Here is a 21,210-nt window from a genome sequence, read left to right as displayed (position 1 = left end):
AATCACTTGCATCATTTTATAATTTCAATTGTAATTAATAGATTATTTTGAGCTACAGAAGAGAATCAATCGTTTTGATTCTTAACAATAGGTTAAATATGAAAGATTGTTATTTAAACATTTTTCTTAAATGTAAGCGTCTTAGTTTTACTAGTTTAAGAGATTAATATTAAACAAAAAGACTTAAGTTCTTTTAACGGATTGAGATTTGAATAATTTTATGGGATAAATGATAATATAATCATAATTCAATAAAAATTATAATATTTTTCATTATATGCATAATACATTCTTACTTTTATTATTTGATATTCTTGCTAAAGTTTACAAAGCAAAAATCTTAGGTTACATAGTCATTACACCATCTCTATTATTATCATCATCACTAGCTTCAATATATTATCAATATTATCACCATTATTATTATCATTATCCATCCACACAATTGTGTTACTAACATATTATTACTACCACATAATTTTCTTTTCAAACTAATCTTAAATCATAAAAAAAAGTAAACTTTTAAACTATAAATTAAAAAAATTGTTTTAAAAAGTCCCTCCTAAACTAAAAGCTAATCTTAAAATTTTAAAACTAATTATAATTAAAAAAAATGAATTTCAAATGGAAAGAAGTTATGCAATTAATGACTCAATCAAGTGCGTGTATTTAAGGTTAGTGTTAGAATGCTCCATTTTGTAAATTTCACTATATAAGTTTTAGGGTGTTATGTAAGCAATGTTCCATGCTCAGTACATGATGATATAATCTCTTACATTATGTTTGCTTCCAATTCAATTGAGCCATCAAATGTGCCTAGAATTGATGTCAATGTGTTCCTTAGATTTGTCACACAATCATGTTAAGTCATTCCATTGATTTTTGAAGAAAAACTCTCCAAATAATAAAAGAAAGATGCCACTTTCCCTTACAAAATCAATTATGATGTTTCTTTTTTTTTATAAATTTTATAATTGAAAGCAAGTACTTTGTTTTGTATGCTATGTAATTTGATTTACATTGTTTATAACAATTAAATCTATAATCCTATTAAAAGATTCTAATAATGTTGAAAGAGGAAACGAGATAGTTTCCATTTAACAAGATAGAATGTAGTGGTTATATGATTATGGTATTAGGAGTTTGATTGCAAAAAGGGACACAAAATTATATGAAAAATTGAAGAAATGCAAATTGAAATAAAGTATTAAGCAATGAGAGAAGGCACAATAACATGTAATCTTGTTGATGAAAACTTAGGGATAAGGCAAAGGGAGATATGTAGGACATTCCACGGGTAGCACCCTCCCACGTGCCATGCTCCTACATTTCTTGGGCTCCATTCACCTACACATAACCATGCACGTGTCCCATGCACGTGTCTTCTTCATTTCTTCATATTCAATACATTCTGAAACTAAAGTTTCCTCTGAGTTGATACATTCTGAAACTTCTTTTGTTCATTGTATTTGGAAAAGTCAGCAAACATTTCACAATCCACAAATAGAGAATGGACATGTTTATCATCCACAAGTTTATTTCCTTTTATCTCTCAAAATATATGTGGGAAACAACCACCTAAGCTTTGATAAGAAGCTTTCAGATCATGCCAACACAAGGGACATAAAGTTGCAAAAGGGTAGCATGTGATGGGAGTGCACTAACTTGGAGCTGTCTCAGAGAAAGTTAAGCAACTAAATAAGTATAACATTTCACATGAAAACTGACATTTTATTATAAGCTGAAATCCAGAGAATTCCTAACAAACTTTTTTGCTAGGATCATCATGATCATACATTTATTTGATGATGTAAATGATAAAAAAAAATAGAGAAATCCTATATCCTATGTTAATGTACATGTATCTCCGTGTATTCTCTCACACAACCTTAAAATGTGTTACAAATGAACCTATTCTGCTTGTGTAAATTTCTCATTTAGTGATTGTTTTATCAGTTTATGAGGGTCAATCCAATAGCAGTGACTATGAGAGTTGAAGGAAGACCGAATTTGAGATGGGTCCAAAAAGTTAATGTGTATCCAACGTTTGGAGCTCTACGAGCTTGTTCACACACAACCAAGTTGGCAGCTGATCCTAATAGTGAAAAGTTTCCTGCTACTGTGCTCACCCAAGCTAGGATTAGCCATGCCTTCTTCTCATCTTCTTTGGAAATTGCAGCAGCTGAGGCTGCAACTCTTGCTCCAAGCAACAGAACTACAAAACATAAATAGAATGTTTTGGTTCATCAGATGAAAATGGCTCTTAAGAGAGAAGAATATGGTCAAATATCAACTCAAGGAATTTTGACAAGAAAAATAACAATTTTGGCAGGTGATCATGTACTTACCAGTTGGTACATTTGAAGCCAAATTTGATAGGACAAGTATAACTACAGCAAGTGTAGCTATTCCAGTAGCATGATCTATTCTAGAATAAGGCTCCATTAAGTCCCACAGAGCACTTGGAATTCCAGTTTTCTTGAAGCCATCTACTGTGATAAACATTCCACAGAAGAATATCAAAAGTGAATAAGAGACCTGTTCCAAGAAGAAAAATCACGGTAAGAGATTGTTCAAAGTTCAACTGGCTCAAGAATAACAATAGGTAGAGTTTCAAAAGGAAGAGAGATAAAATGAGATTTATGTACAAGAGGTTCTATGATATAAGTTTTACCTTGTCTATGCTTGGCCCTGCATCTTTGAAATCAAGCACCACCAAAATTATTGCAGCTGCAATTGCAGCCCATGCCATATTTACACCAAGAAGCATTGCAATCAACATCATCAATGTGATTGCATAAACACAAGATTTCCATAGAATCCTTTTCCATTTTATGCTCAAATAGTCCTCCTTTCCTTCTGAAGAGTGCATGATACGTGCTTCCATAGGTCTATCCACTACTATTGCAACATCTTTTGAAGGATTAGTTTCCTCCTTTGTGTCACTGGTCCTCTCCTCGGATGCATTTGTGGTTATTGTGGAGTCCTTTGCGTTTGTGCTACTAGGAACCATCTGAACTTCCCTTAAACTTGGCACTGTTTGGTCTGTCATAACGTGAACTTGAGAAGAGTTCTGAAGATTATTAGTTGGTTCTGAACTGTCATTGCATTCTTCAGAATTAAAGGGTCCACAATGAGTCATTATAGCTGGAGAAAACTGATGGGACATAATCTCCTCTTCTGCAACTTCTGAAATTGGATCCTCTTCATCCTTATGAATAGTTAATACCCTCCAATATGTGGCTATAAGAATTACAACATTCACTGCAAGTCCTACAAGCATAGCTGGAAGAATGCCAACTAGAAAACTCCCAAATGATATTTTACCTTGAATAGCTATAATCAGATTCTGGGGGTTCCCAATTGGGGTTGCTGAGGACCCAATATTAGCACTTGAAGCAAGTGCAAGAAGGAAAGGGTAAGGTGGGAGGTTATGTTGCCTAGCAATTTTCAACACAAATTCAGTCAATACAACACAAGAGGTGTCATTAGTGAAAAAAGCACTTGAAATAGCTGAAATCAGACAGATTCTACAAAGCAAGTCTTTTGGTCCTCTACTTTTCCATGAGAGCAACTTCCCCAAGTACTTGAACAGGTCTGCTCTTTCAAGAAAAACAGTCACAACCATTGTGCCAAAAAGAAGACCAAGAATTGGTATATCAATTGCAGCAAAAGCTTGATCTGGAGTAAGAACTTGGAATACCACCATAAGCATTGCACCCAGTAGGGACCCTGCAGTTCTCCCAATAGGTAGAAAAGGCACACATGGGAAAACTGCTAGAACCCAAAAGATTGCAAAGGCTACTGAACCAAGGACAACTGTTGGAGGAGAAGTCAGTGCCATTCTTGTGCTTAAACAAGCAAAAGTTCCCAAATTTCCAAACAAATATTCAAACTTTCACCTCCAGGTCAACACACAATAGGATGTTGTTTGGTAGAACTCCCTGAACATGGAAAGCCAGTTGGTTAGTAACTTAGTGAGACTACATGAAAATCCAACATTTAACACTCCATTACCCACTCAATCTAACACTTCAAGACATGAGTTAAGTTAATCATTATTGAAGATTAAGGATCAAGCAGGTAGAGTGCATGTTTTTATGGTATTTGACTGAGCTCAATTCCATTGCCATGCTTTAAATAAAATTAAATACAGACTAGACATTGGAATTTCATGTTATAAAACATGACAACACCGTTGAAAGATAAAATCATATAAATTTCAAAGCCTAGAGTAAAAGTTAAAAGTAGTTATGTAAAAAACAACTTAGGATAAAAATAAAAAAAATCATGAATAAGATGTAATAAAAAAATGGTTAGCAAACCAACAAACCAATACCGATACCAGAGGAATCACAAATAATATTAATAATAGCTGTCTCAACTCAACTCTTTGTCAACACCACGTGTCAGTGTCTTATTGGGGAAAATGGTGTTTTTTCTTTGACAAACAAAAATGGTATCAGATTTAATCCTCATCCAAGATACACTTGACTTGAGAACCATATCCACTTTTTCCTTTTTTTAAGGGCTACTTGTCCTCAGTCAAGGCCTCAAATAGCCAGCTAGTAGTATCATGTTATATAGAGTACTGACACGGTAAACACTGAGCAAAGTACTTCTGTACATTCTAGCAAAATTGAACAACAACAAGATATTCATTGAACCCTCAAAATGCATCAAATCTGTAGCTACACAAAGAACATATAAGTGGACTGTTCCACCACTTCTAAAAACAAAGTTTTTATCCACTTTTGAGGTAAAAATACCACCCATGAAAGCCAGAATTTGAAACCACTCAACACATCTTTGGTTTGAAGTTACAAAAATATATTTGCAAATTTTAATACAAAGGCATGCATTCCAGTGTATATAAAATGAGAAAGAAAGATTTCCTACATCTGAAATACAAATATTTTGTAACTCTTTCAGGTTTAATCCAGACATGTACTTTGAAAATCCATAACCATAATGATCCAATGAACAGCAAAGGTATATAACACAGCAGTTGAATCAAAGGGAACTGGAAAAGGAAAATAACATAAACATTCATCACACACTTTACATCATATTGTTACCTTATTGATAAGTTGAAGGCTCCATGTAAGGCTAAGAACTCTGAGTGTTTTTTTTTCTGAATTGGATTGAGAAAAAATATAATGTCAGGAAAATCTGCAACAGAGCTGAAAACTAGTGAAGAGACTTCAAATTACTTGGTGAGAAAGATGACCCTCTTGTTAGTTATATATATACTTCAACACTTTAAGGATGAGTCATAAGCGGCAACTGAGTCCAGTTGTTATAGCTGAATCCAGTTGGTTAAAAAGGACACTTTGTTTTGCATGCTGATATTATAAAAGTCATAAGAGGCAACTTAGGTTCATCACGTGATACATTCTACTCATAATATCTTCTCTTTGAACAAAGTCTATATAAATTGGAATAACTAAGTTACTGTGATATTTGAATTGCTATATTTTTAAATAAAAAGTTAAACTTTAATTATCCATTATAATTTTAACCTAATAAAAACATCTGTGTTAACAAAACTCTACCATGATGCTTAGTTTTTTCCAACAGCAGTAGAAGGAAGAAAAGAGCAACTTCGTACCAACTTGGTCACTTGGAGAGGGACCCTCTGACACTCTGGTGTGTGTGTGCACCAAAGTCATATGAGGCAGCTTCAATCATAGCTTCAAATCATTGTAGTTAGGGCACATTTATTATTGTAGAATTTATTTTTAATGTAAAAGCCAATTTAATTTTGAGATTTTTAAAAAATCATTATCATTTCAACTTTTTTTAAAACGATCATTTTATTCGTTGAATTATTTTGTTAAAATAAATTTATCTCAGCCATTCAATTACTACTACAATGAATCCTTCTAGAAAAAAATTAAACTACACTGAATTTGTTTTAAAAAGTTAGGATCATATTAATTTTTTTTAAAAAAATCTTGAACCAAATTAACGAGAGAATAAAAAGATCATTAAGCCTATTTGTAATAAATTTTATTAAAAAGATATATGAAATTATGAGGGATACCATCTCTTAACCAAGAAATGAAATTTCTAAAATTTTATAATTTTTAATTGGAAAGAATATGTTGATAAGAAGTTGTTTGAAAGAGGTGTTCCAAAATGTGTTCATCAAATTGAAGGTAAACAATTTTAGTTGAAATTAAAATGCTTCTGTTATCTTCTTCTTCTGTTACCTCTTTCAGATGATAAAGCTTCTGTCGCATTCATGGGAGGTTTCTTGGCACATACATGTATATTTGTGTTTCTTTAATTAAACTATTTTTATTGAAGAATTAAATATTCATATTTTGAAGTATTAAGAGATTTGAAACATCCACGTAAGGGACACGTGTGGACAGATGTGGATATGTTAAATATTTGAATACTCTTCGAAAGTTTTATCCGCAGAAATGTATTTGATTTAATAAAACATTATCAATTGTATAAAAAATATAATTATATGAATTTCAAACATAGTATAAAACATAAAGTTTGAATCCTCCTTAGTTAAGTAAAAGGATATAATTAGATTGGAGTGATAAAAAAAATTATTTATCAAATTTACATTCATCACGATAAATATTAAATATTAGATTTTTCAGAAAGGTTTTGTCGAGAAAATTTAGCTTTAATGAACTATGACCAAACCCATATAATAAGTTTAATATCACTTCTTATCCAAAATAGGACTTAGACTCATATTTCTGAATTCCTAACAAATTATATATCTAACATAAATTTTTATATTTATTTTTAAAGTAAGTAGAAGATATTAGGCACCAATATTTTTATAATTTTCGCAATATAATTACAATGAAACACAAAGTCTCTAAAAGTAGTTAGCTTAATATAATACTTAAATAAATTCGTCTTTCCTGCTTACTAAGTTATTTTTTAAAATGTATTAACTTAAAAAAAAATATTTATCATTATTATTATTACTTAGATAATAATATTTCTTAAGATATAGTTTTGATGGTTGACATTCTAGTTTTGAATCACTAAATTTGACTTCAATGCTGACATATTATTTTATAATTTTTAAAATATTTATGTTTTATGAAATATATTTTTAGGTTTTATTGTTGGAGATTATAAGGTAAATTTATAATATATAAATAGTTACATCTCACTTTATAACTTGATTTTATCAAATATGTTAGATTTAAATTTATTTTAATATAGTATTAGATTCTATCTAAACAAGGTTGGATAGGTTTATTGTGTCACTCACTATCGCATCATCCACAAATATATAGTTTTATGCTCGAGTTGTATATGTCTCGATGTAAGAGAAATGTACTGAAGATCTTATATCGACTAGAGATAAAACAAATTTACATTATAAAGTGGATACAATTTTCACCTTATAATGCCGGTTTTGTAAGGATGGATTATGTTTCAACTTACTTCCTAATACTTACATTATTTTTACATTTTTATATGTAATAGAAAATTAGTATTATATACTTTTTTTTTATGTAAAAACATTTTGAGTTGATAAAATATTTTTTAATTTTGAACCTTTTGAATTAATATTAATTTATCATCACAAGTTTGTCACAACTTATGTGCCAACTTTGTTAGATGATGAAATAGTTAGATGATGAAATAGTTAGATGATCAAATAGAAAACTTATGTGTCAACTTGTTATTTTTAAAATTTCTTTATATTTTTCTAGAAATTAGTTAATTTTTTTATTTCTTTATAAAGCATTCATATTTTTAAAGGTTATTACTAAAGAATATCACAAATAATTTTGTATATTGACTAGAAATAAAATAAAGGTGAAACAAATCTCAAAATCTATATTGCAAAAAATAACATGATCAATTTTTATCATTATATTAATAAAATTAACTCTTATTTAGCTTTTAACCTTCTTGGACAGAGCGGAGCAAGATTGGAATATAAGAAAGTATAAATGAGGATAAATTTGGAATATCCACAAGATTAACTGTGTTGGGTGTTAGAATTAATGACCTAAATAAGATGGGGGGGGGGGTGGGGTTGGGCTGAATTATTTGACAGAAGATTTTCGTAAAGATTGGCTAAGAAGGAAGACTTATCAACAATCACAGAAAGAGCATTCAGAGAAGTCAAAAAATCAAAGTTGTTAAAACTATTTGCAGAAAAACAATCGGTTGAAATTTCGTTTTAACCGGTTGTTTATAGTAGTAGAGGAAGAAATCACATCAAACATTTTGTAATGAGTGAGAGAGAAAGAAGAGATTACACAATCAATTTATACTGGTTCACTCCTTACTAGAGCTACATCCAATCCCCAAAAAATCACTAGGTATTCCACTAACAATCAATCAATAGATTACAAACACTCAACACCACAAATAGGTGATCTTGACCACACAAGAACACTCACCCTATTTGTCTTTCACACAATCACTGTCAGAACCATCTTCTGACCTCACAATTTTACAAACTTACAAGTATACAGAAAGAAAACAACTACAAGAATTAAAAGGAACAAATTACAACTGGTGTTAAGGAAATCATAGAGCTCCTAAAATCAGTTCTTGAACCAATGCACAACCTTTAGGCAATCTTGCAAAACTTTGAATCAAATCTCTTCTCAAAAACGTTTTCAATCTCACTTTCTATGTATTTTTTAATATGGAGGGTAACTAGATTTATAGTTCTTAAATCTAACCGTTTTAGGCAGTTAATCACAAGCCAAAACAAATTCAAATTAACTGAAAACAGATTTAATAGGTTTTTGAAAAGTTGTTAAGAAATTTGACAATCAACCGATTGAAATATCGTTTTAACCGGTTGAATTGGTTTTGACAGTTAGTTAACCAAGTCAAAATCAGTTTTGGAAACCCTCAAACAAGTTGGGTGTAAAACAATCGACTAAACCGTGAAATCAACCGGTTGTTTTTCACTTGGCTTAGAAAAACATTTTTCTTTTTCAAAACAGATTGATTCAGATGTGCATAGGATTAAGAATGAACTTTACAAAAATTCTAAACACCCTAAAACTAAGCCCCAAATAAAGCAGCACAAACATCAAGCTCTCTTCACAGATTTGGTTTCATGAAAGCTTCATTTTCTACATTCGACGCCCCTTGAATCAAGCTTAGTGTCATGATGGTAGAGAAAAATTTCATCAGAACTGAGCATCACCTACTTGCAAGTGAGCGCCACATCCCAATGGTGATTTACATTGGCGGTCAGATGATTTGCAGTGAGAACCAATTGGACATAGAGCTACTTCTGATGGACGTACCTAGTGTGACAAAGAGTTTTTTTTTATTGATGCACCCAACATGTAGTGTTTGACTATGTTTTTGCTTACATAACATCTTGACTTAATTCTTCTTGTTTTTCGAGTGAAAAGGAGCTTTTATTTTTTCGAAGAAAAAAATGCAATTTTGAAGACTTCTGGGCTCCTCTAGGGTTTCCTTGGGGTCCTCCTTTCTTATCTTTGGTTATCCATCTTTCTCTATTGTTCATCTTTTCTTTTTGGGTCCATAATGAAAAGTTAAACCCCATTTTGTTAGGATTAGATGTAACCAACTAAACTCTCATTTAATTGATATTGTTTATATTTATATATGTCTTTTCAATGTCAGTATTTTGTTTCTATGTTTAATGCTTGTTGTGGTTTGATCATCCATAACTTGATATTTGATTCATTGAGTATTGGAAAATATATTTTGTATTCTAGAATCGAATCAACATATCCAATGAAACTTGTATCTACGATTGAAGGTTGACTCATTAGTTGTCTTAAACCTTATTGTGAAAGCAAGTTTGCTTATTAAGTGCACAAGGGATTGACTCTTAATAGGTAAACTTAGGCTCGTTTTACTAAGGAATTAGAGTTTGATTATATTTGGAGTTGATTTTAACATTAAATTAGAAAGTTGAGTGATAATATGTATGATAGTAATGTTTGGTGAAGTTTAACCCTAAAATATAGCTGACCATATAATTTCTTTATTGATTTTAAGTGCTTGATAAAATCTCAAAAAGAGTTCTAATATTTTTGCACAATTTTAATTTCTTGAACATAAAAAATAATTAATGGAAATATTATGTTATCTAAATTAGTTATCAATTGTGATTACGATAATGTATTGCACAAGTTCATTTGATAGAAGGATAACTACCACTACAAGAAAATCATTAAATAGTAATCAAATTTAGAGACAACAAATAATTAGTCACTATATTGACTAAATTAGATGCTAATTTAGAGACTAAAAAATTATTCATATCTAAAGTGGTTTCTATTATTAATAAAAATTTATAAAATGATTTATAAATTGGTATCTAAATTAGCTACCTTAGTTTTAGCTACTAATATTTTAGATTATAAATTAGTTTCTAAAAGACTAATAGAGACTAATTTAGAATATAAAGTAGTAAGTAGTTAAAACCTTGGTAACTAATAGTTAAATACTAAATTAGGAACTATTTTATAAATTTTTATTAATAATAGAAACTACTTTAATACCAATAATTTTTTTAGTTTATAAAATATTCTTTAATTTAATTAATTAATAAATAATTATTTTGGTTTTCAAAATTAATTTTTATTTAATTATTTTTTTAAATTGTGGAATTAATGTAAAGACCATTAAATGAATTGTGCTAACAACCTATCACCTTTATTACCTTTATTAAATAATAAAATAGTTTCTAATTTATTGAGTCAAACAGAGAATTAAGAGGTATAAAAACAAAACAAGCATAATTATTCTTTTAATTTATTTATGAACAAATACAAATTAACATGCACATGACAAATGACATTGATCAGTTGAATAATAATATAATCCATTAGAGAAAGAATCAAACACAAGTTCATCATTTTTAACAAGTATAAACAGTAAGATCTAAACATAATTATGAAACTATTAAAATAGAAATATAAAAGATTAATTAAGCTCTAATGGAGTGAAACTTTATAAATTTTATTCTTTCAAAAAAACTAAATTCAGAAAATATAAAAGGATTTTAAGAACCCTTTAAAATAAAGAGAAAGAAAACATAATCACCCAAACTCATACATAACTCAATATATATATATATATATATATATATATATATATATATTAAAAAGCATAATTGAACAAGGGAAATGAGTGAAATATTCTTTTCTCCATCAGTTTTGCTGGAAATAGTTTAAGCCTTTGTATCACTACGATGGGAATGAGAGTGTGAAATGAATTTTATTGAATAGAGATTCCATATCAACTAAAAATAAAGACATTTTATAGTATATAAGTGAGTGTAAACCTCACCTTATAGACTAATTTTAATTAGGCTTAAAGTTCACTTCTTAACATGATATAAAAGCTATCATATAGTCTTATGTATGAGTTGGTAGCCTCGACGTGAATGAGTATGTTGAAGATCTCACATCGATTAGAGATGTAAAGATATTTCATAATATATAAATGAATGTAAATCTCACCTTATGAGTCAGTTTTATAAGATTGAGTTAAACTTAAACTTCATTTTCTAATAAATGAGGATGAATGAGTGATGTGAGGTTTTCTTGTGTAAGTAAGTTTCATATAGAGAGAGTGAGAAAAAAATTTAATGTGAATGAGAGAAGAATCGTGGATTGGTTAGGATTAGGGTTAATGCTTTAAAAGAATGAAAACAAAAAGGAGTAAAAGTTTGAGCAACAGGAAGGGCACATGCACTCAAAGACAATATTAGAATAAGATGTGTTGGAGATCACACATCGAGCTGGTTTTACGAAGTGGACTTTAAGCCTAACTCAACCCTATAAAACCAGCTCAGCTCGTGCGTGGGATAACATATGATGGGTGGTCTGATAACAACCCGATAACGGGTGACACGATAGACCCAACAAACACTCGTTAGGATAGACTTTAAATGACTATGATACCATATTACGAAGTGACTTTAAGCCTAACTCAACCCCATAAAACCGACTCATGGGATGAAGTTTGCATTCACTTATATACAATGAAATGTCATCATCTCTAGTCGATGTGGGATCTCCAAGTATTCAAGTATGATAAGGACATAAACCAAGGATAAAAAATGTCAAAGCTGGAGTGATGGATTATCATGGATTCTATTTTTATTTCTGATTAATAGTTTTATTAAACATTCGGGTAGGCACCAATCTTTATGGTCTACCGAGCCAGAGTTTATTAGACCTAGATATTTAAGGATGTTCTTTTACTCTAGATTCTTGTATTTTGTTCTTTTAAAACCATGTTGTTCTTTTTTGGACTATGTAGTGGGATTTTTTTTTTGGAAAGTTTATTGTGAGTAGTTTTTTTGTAAAGATTTAAATATTACTTAGATATTTCTTTTTTTATTATTAATAAAAAAAATGTTACTCAACCTGTAGTTGTGTAAATAGTATATATAATAGGAATACATTTATGTAAAAAAAAAAAACCTTTTAGAGGGTTAAGGTTCGAAAAAGTAGTTAGAGAAGGTAAAGGATTGTTATTTGAGAAAGAGGAAGAAAACAAGAGTATGAAAAAATATGAGTTAAAAATGTTTTTAACATTTTATACTTTTTTTATATTTTCTTTATAATTATAATTGTTTTTATCTTCTCTTTTTCATTATTTTTTTATATTTTAATTCTTACTTTTTAGTATTATTTAATTTTTAATTTTTTTTCACAAAATGTTTATTATTTTTTAGCACTATTGTTAAACAACAAACATTTTTTTAACTCTTTTTTGTCTTGTTCTAACTATATTTTAGTATTTTAATTAATTTTTTGGTTTATTATATTTTAATTAGTTATCTTGACGAGAATAAGTGTTCACAGAATAATTTGTATATATGCTTGACATCATTCGTCATATTTGTTGTTTTTCCTAATTTTCTCTTATTCACTTCAATACACTTTAAAATGGGAACTTTTTCAAAACTAATATTAAAATACTATTTGTACAGTTTATTTTATTTTATCTGAATGTAATGTTTACATCCTTCTCTATTAGAGCATGTCAACTTTAAAATATACCTAAGCCTCTTGGTATGTGAAGACTCTTGTTTGTGCCTAAACTGAATACTACTCCTTCCATATATTAATGAATATTCTTATTAATTATGTTCTAAGTGTGTGTTTTGAATGAAATTTCTTTTACAATATGTGTTTTAAATGAAATTCCCTTTACAATGTTAATTAAGGTTTCTAAGTTGATGATTATGGTGTTACTAGTTGAACTTAGGTTCAATTTAATCTAATTTAGTATTATTAGATTAGGTTGAGTTGATTTTTTATTTATTTCTGTTTAGCAATTTAATTCAATCTAATTATAATTAAATTATCTTATCATATTCAATATTTTAGAAATAATTATATATATATATATATATATATCATATATATATATCAACCAAATTTAGATACAAAATATAATTAGTCACAATATTGACTAAACTAGATATTATTTTAGAGACTAAAAAATTATTTGTTTCTAAAGTGATTTTTGTTATTAATAAAATTTATAATTAAAATGATTTCTAAATTGGTATCTAAATTAGCTATCAAGATTTTAGTTACTAATATTTTAGATTCTAAATTAGTTTATGTTATTGGCAGTTGACCTTAGGTTGACTGGATGGACAAGCTCCACTTCTAGTTTGTCTCCTCCTGACGCACTGGAACAACACTTCATTGAGATAGAGAGGACTCTACATTCGACGATCAAGTCAACGAGAGCATAGAAAATAATAATTAGTTTCAGTCTCTAGTACTAAAAAAACAACCTCCCTTTACCGGGGGTCTCAAACCCCTTTTATAGTTATTCCTCTAACAACTTTCACTCACGAGAATATAATCTCTACTGAAAGTATAAAATAATAACAAAAAACCACATGCTCACATGCACCTTTCATGCTTTGGCATTAACAACAAGAAAATATTTTGTCCTCGGGCACCTTTACACATCTCGTGCCCCTTTATTCTCGAGTGCTCTCCCCTTATTTAACAGTTTTAGATCAATATATGACCAAACTTATTATTTTCTCAATTTTAATTATTCTCCACCGGGCTTACCAAAGAAACTGAGCCGAGCCCATGACTTGCTTTTGGGCCCAAAGCCAAACTAATCATACCCAAATACTTGGACCGAGGTCTCGAGTACTCATGTCCAATACAATTTCTATAGACTAATAGAGACTAATTTAATATATAAAGTAGTTAGTAGCTAAAACTAGGTAGCTAATGGTTAAATACAAATTTAGAAACTACTTTATAAATTTTTATTAATAATAGAAACTACTTAAATGTCATTAATTTTTTTAGTTTATAAAATGATATCTAATTTAGTCCATATAATAACTAATTATTTTGGTCTCTAAGATTAATTTTTATTTAATAATTTTCTTATAGTAATATATTTAATGTTTTTTAATAATTAAAAGTTAACAACAATGTTTATAATATATATAATGTTTATTTTGAGCCTAAGTTGTAACATTCATACTTAACCATAAAATCTAAACATAAGTGATGTAAATACCAATGGTGTTCATACAAAATATTTGGATTGGATTTTAAATCCAGATCCATATTTTTTATAAAACTAATTTGGATTTTTATATAATTCAAATTCAAATATTTGGATTGGATTTTAAATCCAAATCCATATTTTTTTATAAAACCAATTTGAATTTTTATAAAACCAATTCAAATTTTTATAAATTCAAATCAAATCCATATTTTTATAAAAAAAATAATTAAATTTTAAATCTAAATCTATATTTTCTAAAAAAACTAACATAATATTAATATAAAAATATATATATAAAAAAAAATTAATATTATATAAATATAAGAAAATATAATAAAATTATAATTTCATAATACAAAAAATTATAACTGCTATTCTTGTAATCCTTTCGTCTTCTCAAAGCATGAATAAATGTTTGAATATAAAATTGTCAAACTTTAAAATCTTACAAATAAAAAATTGCACATTATTCTGGTGGTAACTAAAAAATTATGAGGCAAAAGACTCAAAAGAATAGGGATTTTTGCAGTTGGTATACAATATTAATCCCATGGACTCAATGAACGCTCCTTTGGTGTAGTTGGAAAACGTTCAAAATCCTTCCAGTAATCATAGATGACAAGGTTCCTCTGAACCCAAGCATAATCCATTTTCTGATCACCAGAGAGGTGCCAAGCATCATACTGATCCCACCAATTTTTGGTTGTGGTTGAGACACAAGCAGGGTATGGGTCTTCCCATTGGCAACCATCCACAATGAAGTCCTTGTAGGATGACACAAATGGAGATAATTTCCAATTTGTCTTCTCAAGCCCACCTCTTATGACCCAGTCATCTACATTCCATATGTTGGAGAACAAGTACATGGGTTTCTCATCAGGGAAGAAATTATTTGCTTCTCCATTGTTCTTGAACACCCTCACAGGAACTCTATCCACATAAAACCTCCCCACAATTAATTGCATCTTTCAACAAACAAATTTTTCTTCACCTCATCTCAGAAAGAAGTACATAAATCACATGAATGTTCTATTCAGTGATAAAAACACTTGGCAACTAATTTTTTTATTGTAACTACTGTACTTAAATTCTTTGTACACTTACATAATATGTTGTCACAACACTAGTTGATTACCTAGTTGTTGTGGCTAAATGATGTGTGTAGGTTCTGTTGTTATTCATGAATGTTTTATGAATGCATATATAAAAAATATTCAAGTGAGATGCAATGTTAACAAATGCCTGACAATATTACCAAAAGAGATGCTACAACCCCAGAAGAAGTTTTTACTGCAATAAGGAGGGATACGCTGAATGCCAAATTGATAATTGGGCAGGGTTCCTAGTTGATAGTTCCTCCTCGAAACTAGAATGGTTTCAGTCCACTTTAGAGTTTTTGCTCATAGGTTGAGATGTTGTACAGTAAAAGACCACACAGAAGAATTGCACAGCGAAGCAAAAAAAAAAATGGACTCAAGCTTGTTTCCTCGGGAAGATATTGTTGAAGATAGGCTTTGATGTCTCCAAATCTATGAGGATTTCTTGAAGGCTTGGTTGCTGCTTGAGTGTGTGTGTTCTGGGTAGTTTGAATTTGTAAATTCACTCTTAGTTATGATCCAAAGTTGTTTTAATCAAGATCTTTTGAAAAAAGTGTTTTATAAAGAAGTGAAAAAATAACCAGTTGTTTTATCATTTCAATCGGTTGTTTTACACTTAGTGATTTTTGAAAAGGATTTGAAAATCTTGACTTTGTTTGATTTTTCTGTCAAACCAATTCAATCGGTTGTTTCGAGGAATCAACCGATTGATTTTTGAAAATGCTTAACAAAATCAGTTAAGTTTGTTAAATCTGTCTTAAATGATTCAAAACTGATTTGGCTCTTACATTAAATGTTTTTAACAACTTGGAGTATAAATAATCTGTTATACGCTCCTAGTTGTTATGAAATCAGATTATACCTTTCAAATCAGTTTTCTCCAAGATTGCTTCAAGCTTTGGATTTTTTCAAAGAGTGGAATATGATTGGTTTGCATTTTTCAATTCAATCTTTTGATTGTATCAGGTGTGATCATTCCTTTTCTCTCTTGATCTCTGTAATTTTGTAAAGACTAGTGTGTGCAGATCTAGAAGTTGTTCTGATATGTGGTGTGTTGTTAGCCAAAAGAGGTGTGTGTTCTTGAAGGATTCAAGATCACTTATTTGGTGTGGTTTGTAATCAAGGTTTTTGATTGCTTAGTGGATTGCTCAGAGGTTTCTGGGAATTGGATGTAGCTCTTGGTTAAGAGTGAACCAGTATAAATTTGTTGTGTGATCTTTCTATCCCTTATCTCCTTTAAATCTGCTTTAACTTGTTTATTATTCACTGATGATAAAAACAACTGGTTGATTCGCATAAATAACTGGTTGATTTTTTGGAATAAACTTAAAATAGTTTTATTTGTTGGTTGTTCTGGTTTCTTGTTCTTTGATTCTTCATTGAACTTCACTCTACCTTCAATATTTGCGAAAAACGTTTATAAACAATTCATCTCCCTTCTTGTTTAAGGCCTACAATTTCAACAGATATGGTCATGGAAGAGAACTTGATGTACAAAAGACCTTACCAGTCACAATTTCTCTACCAAAAGAGGCTAGCCCAACCACATTCTTTCTTGTTGTGTAATAATAGTGGAGAACATGAACATCCCAATATGCAGAACAGATAAACTCTGACTATATTACTTTCTAGTCTTTAGTAAGCTTGAAATTAGTTTCCATGTGTTTATTTTGCTTATTTTACAGCAGGAATAGTTCCCCAAACAAGCAAACACCCTAAAAATGTGTAAATGTATAATGAACCACCTCTTCATGTTCAACAATAATTTATGAGCTACTGAAATGAATCATACATGCAATAGTATAAAGTCACTTATCAGAATATTTAAATGAAGTTCATATCAATATAATATCAAATTATCTAACATTTTCATATGGTGCTAAATTAAAATTTTATATCATTAGAACATTTACCATATTAACACTTACCTCTTATTGGTACTAAAAACTCAAACAATCTCTAACACAGACCCAGTTCACCATTTAGTTGTTGTTGGTGCTTTTTCTTGGTTTGGAAGTGATGAGATGACTCATATTTAGATAAACTATGGCAAACATAAAAGTAATCGTGAGTTAAAAAAAATATTAAGATGCATTAAGAACAACCATCTAAAAAGAAGTGGTCATGGATGAAAATAAATCTACTTGCAAGTTGCTTTTGTTGGAGGTGGTGGTGGAGAGAGAGAGAGAGAAAGGAGAGAGAAAGTGCTTCGATATCGAAAAAAAAAAGTTAGACTATAGGATGCGGTGGAGGGATCGAGTGCTTCAATGCAACGAAGTCGATTTGCCGAGGCGGAGGAGAGAGAGTTGAAGGTTGTGGAGAGAATCGGAGGCGGTGGAGACGAAATCAATTTATCGAGGCGGTGGAGAGAGAGTCGAAGGTCGTGGAGAGAATCGCAGGTGATGGAGTCGATTTGCCGAGGTGGTGAAGAGAGTCGGAGGCGGTGGAGAGAGAGCCGAAGGCGGTGGAGAGCAAGTGCTTCGTTGCGTTTTGCGGAGGTGCAGAGAAAGAGTGCTTCACAGTTTTCAGATGGAGAGCGTAATGGATATCTGATTTTTGGATTAAAAATTTGGATCAAAATAAAAACTAGATTTAAATAAACAAATTTATAATGGATTAGAGCAATGCTAAAAGTGGATCAAATTAGTTTAAGTGGATTTTTCGCCCACCCTTGGAAATACCGATTAAAGGGTTTAAAATTATTTTTTTTAAAATAATATATATATATATATATATATATATATTCAAGATGCAATTCCATGAATATAAAAAATATTAAATCCTACTTCCATCAAGATGCAATTCTTGAATCCGAATAAGCATTTGTTTATTTATAAATTGCAATTAACAGATTTTCATATAAATATCAAACAAAATGGTTATTGAAACCAAAAATAATATATATATAAATTAAATAATCATATTACTTATAGTAATTATATTATCTCAAACATTATCAAACGTAAATCAATAAATGAATTATCAAAAGGATATCTAACAATTGAATATTTATTAAAGATTTCCAAAAAAAATGTATTAAGTTTGTTTTATTAGAAACTAACCCTTAATATATTTGATCATCTTAAGTATGTAAATCTTGGGTTTATAAGGATTTCAAATCTTTAGAACTCTTCACATTTTAGATGTAACAAACTTTTTCAGCTTCTCGTAACCTAAGGTTTTAATCTACAAATTTTAAACACTTTGTGAAACTAGGATATTTTTATAATATAGGTGTTTGTACTTAATACCTACACTAACTCAAGTTTGTGACATCATGCTAAATCAAATTTATATATCATCATTTCATTTGTGTTCCAATTTATAAATCATTATTTCTCTTTATACTGAGCAAATCAATAAAAACAATACTTGAAAATATTGCTAAAAATAATAGTCTTACTTCAGCAAAATCTGAAAAAAAATAAGGTTTGATTTGTGTTTTGCTCTTGTTTAACCTAAACTTTCTTCTTAAGAGACACGTCTCATTTTAATGAGAAAACAATGCAAAAAGTTTAACTCTCGGTCCTATTTTAGTTTAAGGAAGAATATCTTATTTGAGTAAAGTTTCTGGTCATGGTTGAAAGGTAATACAACCATCCTCTGCTCCAACACCGTCGGAGAGACGTGTGTGACTAGTAACCAGACACTAGTTATCTTGAAGGAAATGGGAAGCAGAGCACGCTCAAGCAGAAGGGGTGACTATGGGTACTCAAATGATTATACCACCTTCTTCTTCTCGAAATTTCCCCATGACTATGGTGAAGTGGACATGATGAAGATTTTTCAAAAAAAAGGCTAGGGTGAAAGAAGTCTTCATTTCTCAGAGGCTCAACAGATGGGGGAGAAGATTTGGGTTTGTGAGGTTTTTTGAAGTCAGAAACGTGGGACGCCTAGAGAAGGAGTTGGATAACCTATATACTGTTAACATGAAACTCCATGTAAACATCCCAAAGTACCGAAGAAATCAGCTGGAACCCCCTAAGGAGGTAAGGAGGGTCTCGAGACCTCCCTACATGGAAAGACAGAGGGATAAGGGGAAGAGTAAGGAGATATGGGTGGAGAAGAGAGGGAAAAATTCTTTTGTAGAAGTTGTCAAAGGTGAAGAGTCACAGGAAAAATGGAAGGGGGCAGTAATAAAAACACAATCACATGTACTGCCTTGGATGGAAAGAAGTGTTATTGGGCAGTTCAAGGAGGGTATGGACTTTGATCAGCAGGGGGAGGAATTTGTGAAAGGAGGTATGCACAACATCGTAGTAAGATTTTTGGGAGATAACCTAGCGCTTATGACCCCTAGAGAAGGAGAGAACATGGGGGATATTATTAAGCTTAATAGAGACTGGTTTGACATTATCTTCACTAGCATTAAGCCTTGGTCGGTCTCTTGTGTGGCAGACCATAAAGTAGCATGGGTAAGATGCTATGGGTTACCCTTATCATTCTGGAGTAAGGATTGCTTTGTAAAGGTGCTAGGAGAATCGAATGAGTTGGTAGCGATTAATGCATCCACATTATCTTGGGAGAACCTCGAATATGCCAGGTTGCAAGTTCGGTCTAGGCTGAGGTGCAACATCAGGGTAGTAAAGAGCGTACGGATCAATAACCACACATGCAGTATACTCATCGAGGAAGAGACTCCTGTAAGTCACGGAGGCTTGCACGTGGCTAAGCACAGCGACATCGACTCCGACAGCGTGTCCTCTTCGGAAACTTACGTAGAAGAAACAGCTTTATCTACGAAAAGCTGTGAAGAGGGGGAGAAATCGGGGTTTGGGGAGGTATTCTGATCAGCAGGGGAGGAGGAGGGAGGAGAGACGGTGGAGGATGGCGTGCAGAGCTCATACAAGACAAAAACGCCCCTTATGGAATCATCCTCAAAAAGTAAAACGTATCAGAAGAGTGCTCCTAATCCTTTCATGAATATAGAAAGTATAGGTCAGAAGGTGGCTCAAGGAGTTGACCTAGATCTTAACCCTACTCAAGGCTGCGCTTTTTCACATCATAGTGTTGTAGCACATGTTGAGCTGGCTAAAGCTGTGTTGGATATTGAATGTTCGAGTATGTTGCGGGAACCCGCCCCTAGCCCGACCCAAGTTAGGGAGCTGGAGGCCCATCTTTATAAGGCTCGGGTACCACTCACAACCCAAGTTGAAATGGGTGCTCCAGAGCCAGGGACTACGCAAATGGATAGTCGAGAGGGACAGAATGGTAATGACCTGTGTGGCTGCATAAGCGAAGGTAAGGAGGAAGGCGTGAACGAGGTAGATGAGGTTAGTGGCGTAGGTAATTCAGAGTCGGCGCAAGCTTTTCTGCCGTTGATGGTGGTGAATGTGAGTAAAGAGGATAGGGAAGAAGGTGGGTGTCTGGAGGGAGTTACCCCCGAAGTCGTCATGTCGCAAATGGTAGGAAAGGAGGACGTAAGTGCGGGAAGTAGATTAATCACCCCATCACGAAGTAGGAAGTCGAAAGGTCTCTTCGAACTGGGGGACTCCACCGCCCAACCAAGGCGGTAGTAAGAATTTTGTCAAGGTTATCGAAAGCAGGGGCCTCTTCTCACGCAAGAAATGGTATGTGTTCGGACTCTATATCTGATGGGGAC

The 21,210-nt window shown here is 31.3% G+C and overlaps 2 protein-coding genes across 2 annotated transcripts; both read right to left on the bottom strand.

Annotated features, from left to right (window-relative positions):
• Positions 1-1,710: 1,710 nt before the first annotated feature.
• On the bottom strand, positions 1,711-5,227 carry LOC137837602 (silicon efflux transporter LSI2-like). The gene is made up of 4 exons (XM_068646634.1): positions 5,079-5,227; positions 2,675-3,944; positions 2,349-2,538; positions 1,711-2,215 (listed from the first exon to the last, which is right to left on the bottom strand). Exons 2-4 carry the CDS (start codon positions 3,842-3,844, stop codon positions 1,953-1,955), a joined length of 1,623 nt encoding a protein of 540 aa, XP_068502735.1. The 5' UTR covers positions 3,845-3,944; positions 5,079-5,227; the 3' UTR covers positions 1,711-1,952.
• Positions 5,228-15,053: 9,826 nt separating this feature from the next.
• Positions 15,054-15,476, bottom strand: LOC137838793 (probable xyloglucan endotransglucosylase/hydrolase protein 8). Its single transcript, XM_068648017.1, has one exon. The coding sequence runs from the start codon at positions 15,474-15,476 to the stop codon at positions 15,054-15,056; it is 423 nt and encodes a 140-aa protein (XP_068504118.1).
• Positions 15,477-21,210: the final 5,734 nt, after the last annotated feature.

The sequence above is a fragment of the Phaseolus vulgaris genome, chromosome 4, assembly GCF_000499845.2.
Source record: "Phaseolus vulgaris cultivar G19833 chromosome 4, P. vulgaris v2.0, whole genome shotgun sequence".
Classification (NCBI taxonomy): domain Eukaryota; kingdom Viridiplantae; phylum Streptophyta; class Magnoliopsida; order Fabales; family Fabaceae; genus Phaseolus; species Phaseolus vulgaris.
This window is presented reverse-complemented; position numbering and strand designations above follow the sequence as displayed.

Excerpts from the sequence above, each read along its gene's own strand:
- LOC137837602 (XM_068646634.1), bottom strand. The coding sequence starts at position 3,844 with ATGGCACTGACTTCTCCTCCAACAGTTGTCCTTGGTTCAGTAGCCTTT. Across the intron at positions 2,539-2,674 it reads CAGGGCCAAGCATAGACAAG|GTCTCTTATTCACTTTTGAT; the intron begins GTAAAACTTATA and ends TTCTTGGAACAG. Across the intron at positions 2,216-2,348 it reads GGCTTCAAATGTACCAACTG|TTCTGTTGCTTGGAGCAAGA; the intron begins GTAAGTACATGA and ends TATGTTTTGTAG.
- LOC137838793 (XM_068648017.1), bottom strand. The coding sequence starts at position 15,476 with ATGCAATTAATTGTGGGGAGGTTTTATGTGGATAGAGTTCCTGTGAGG.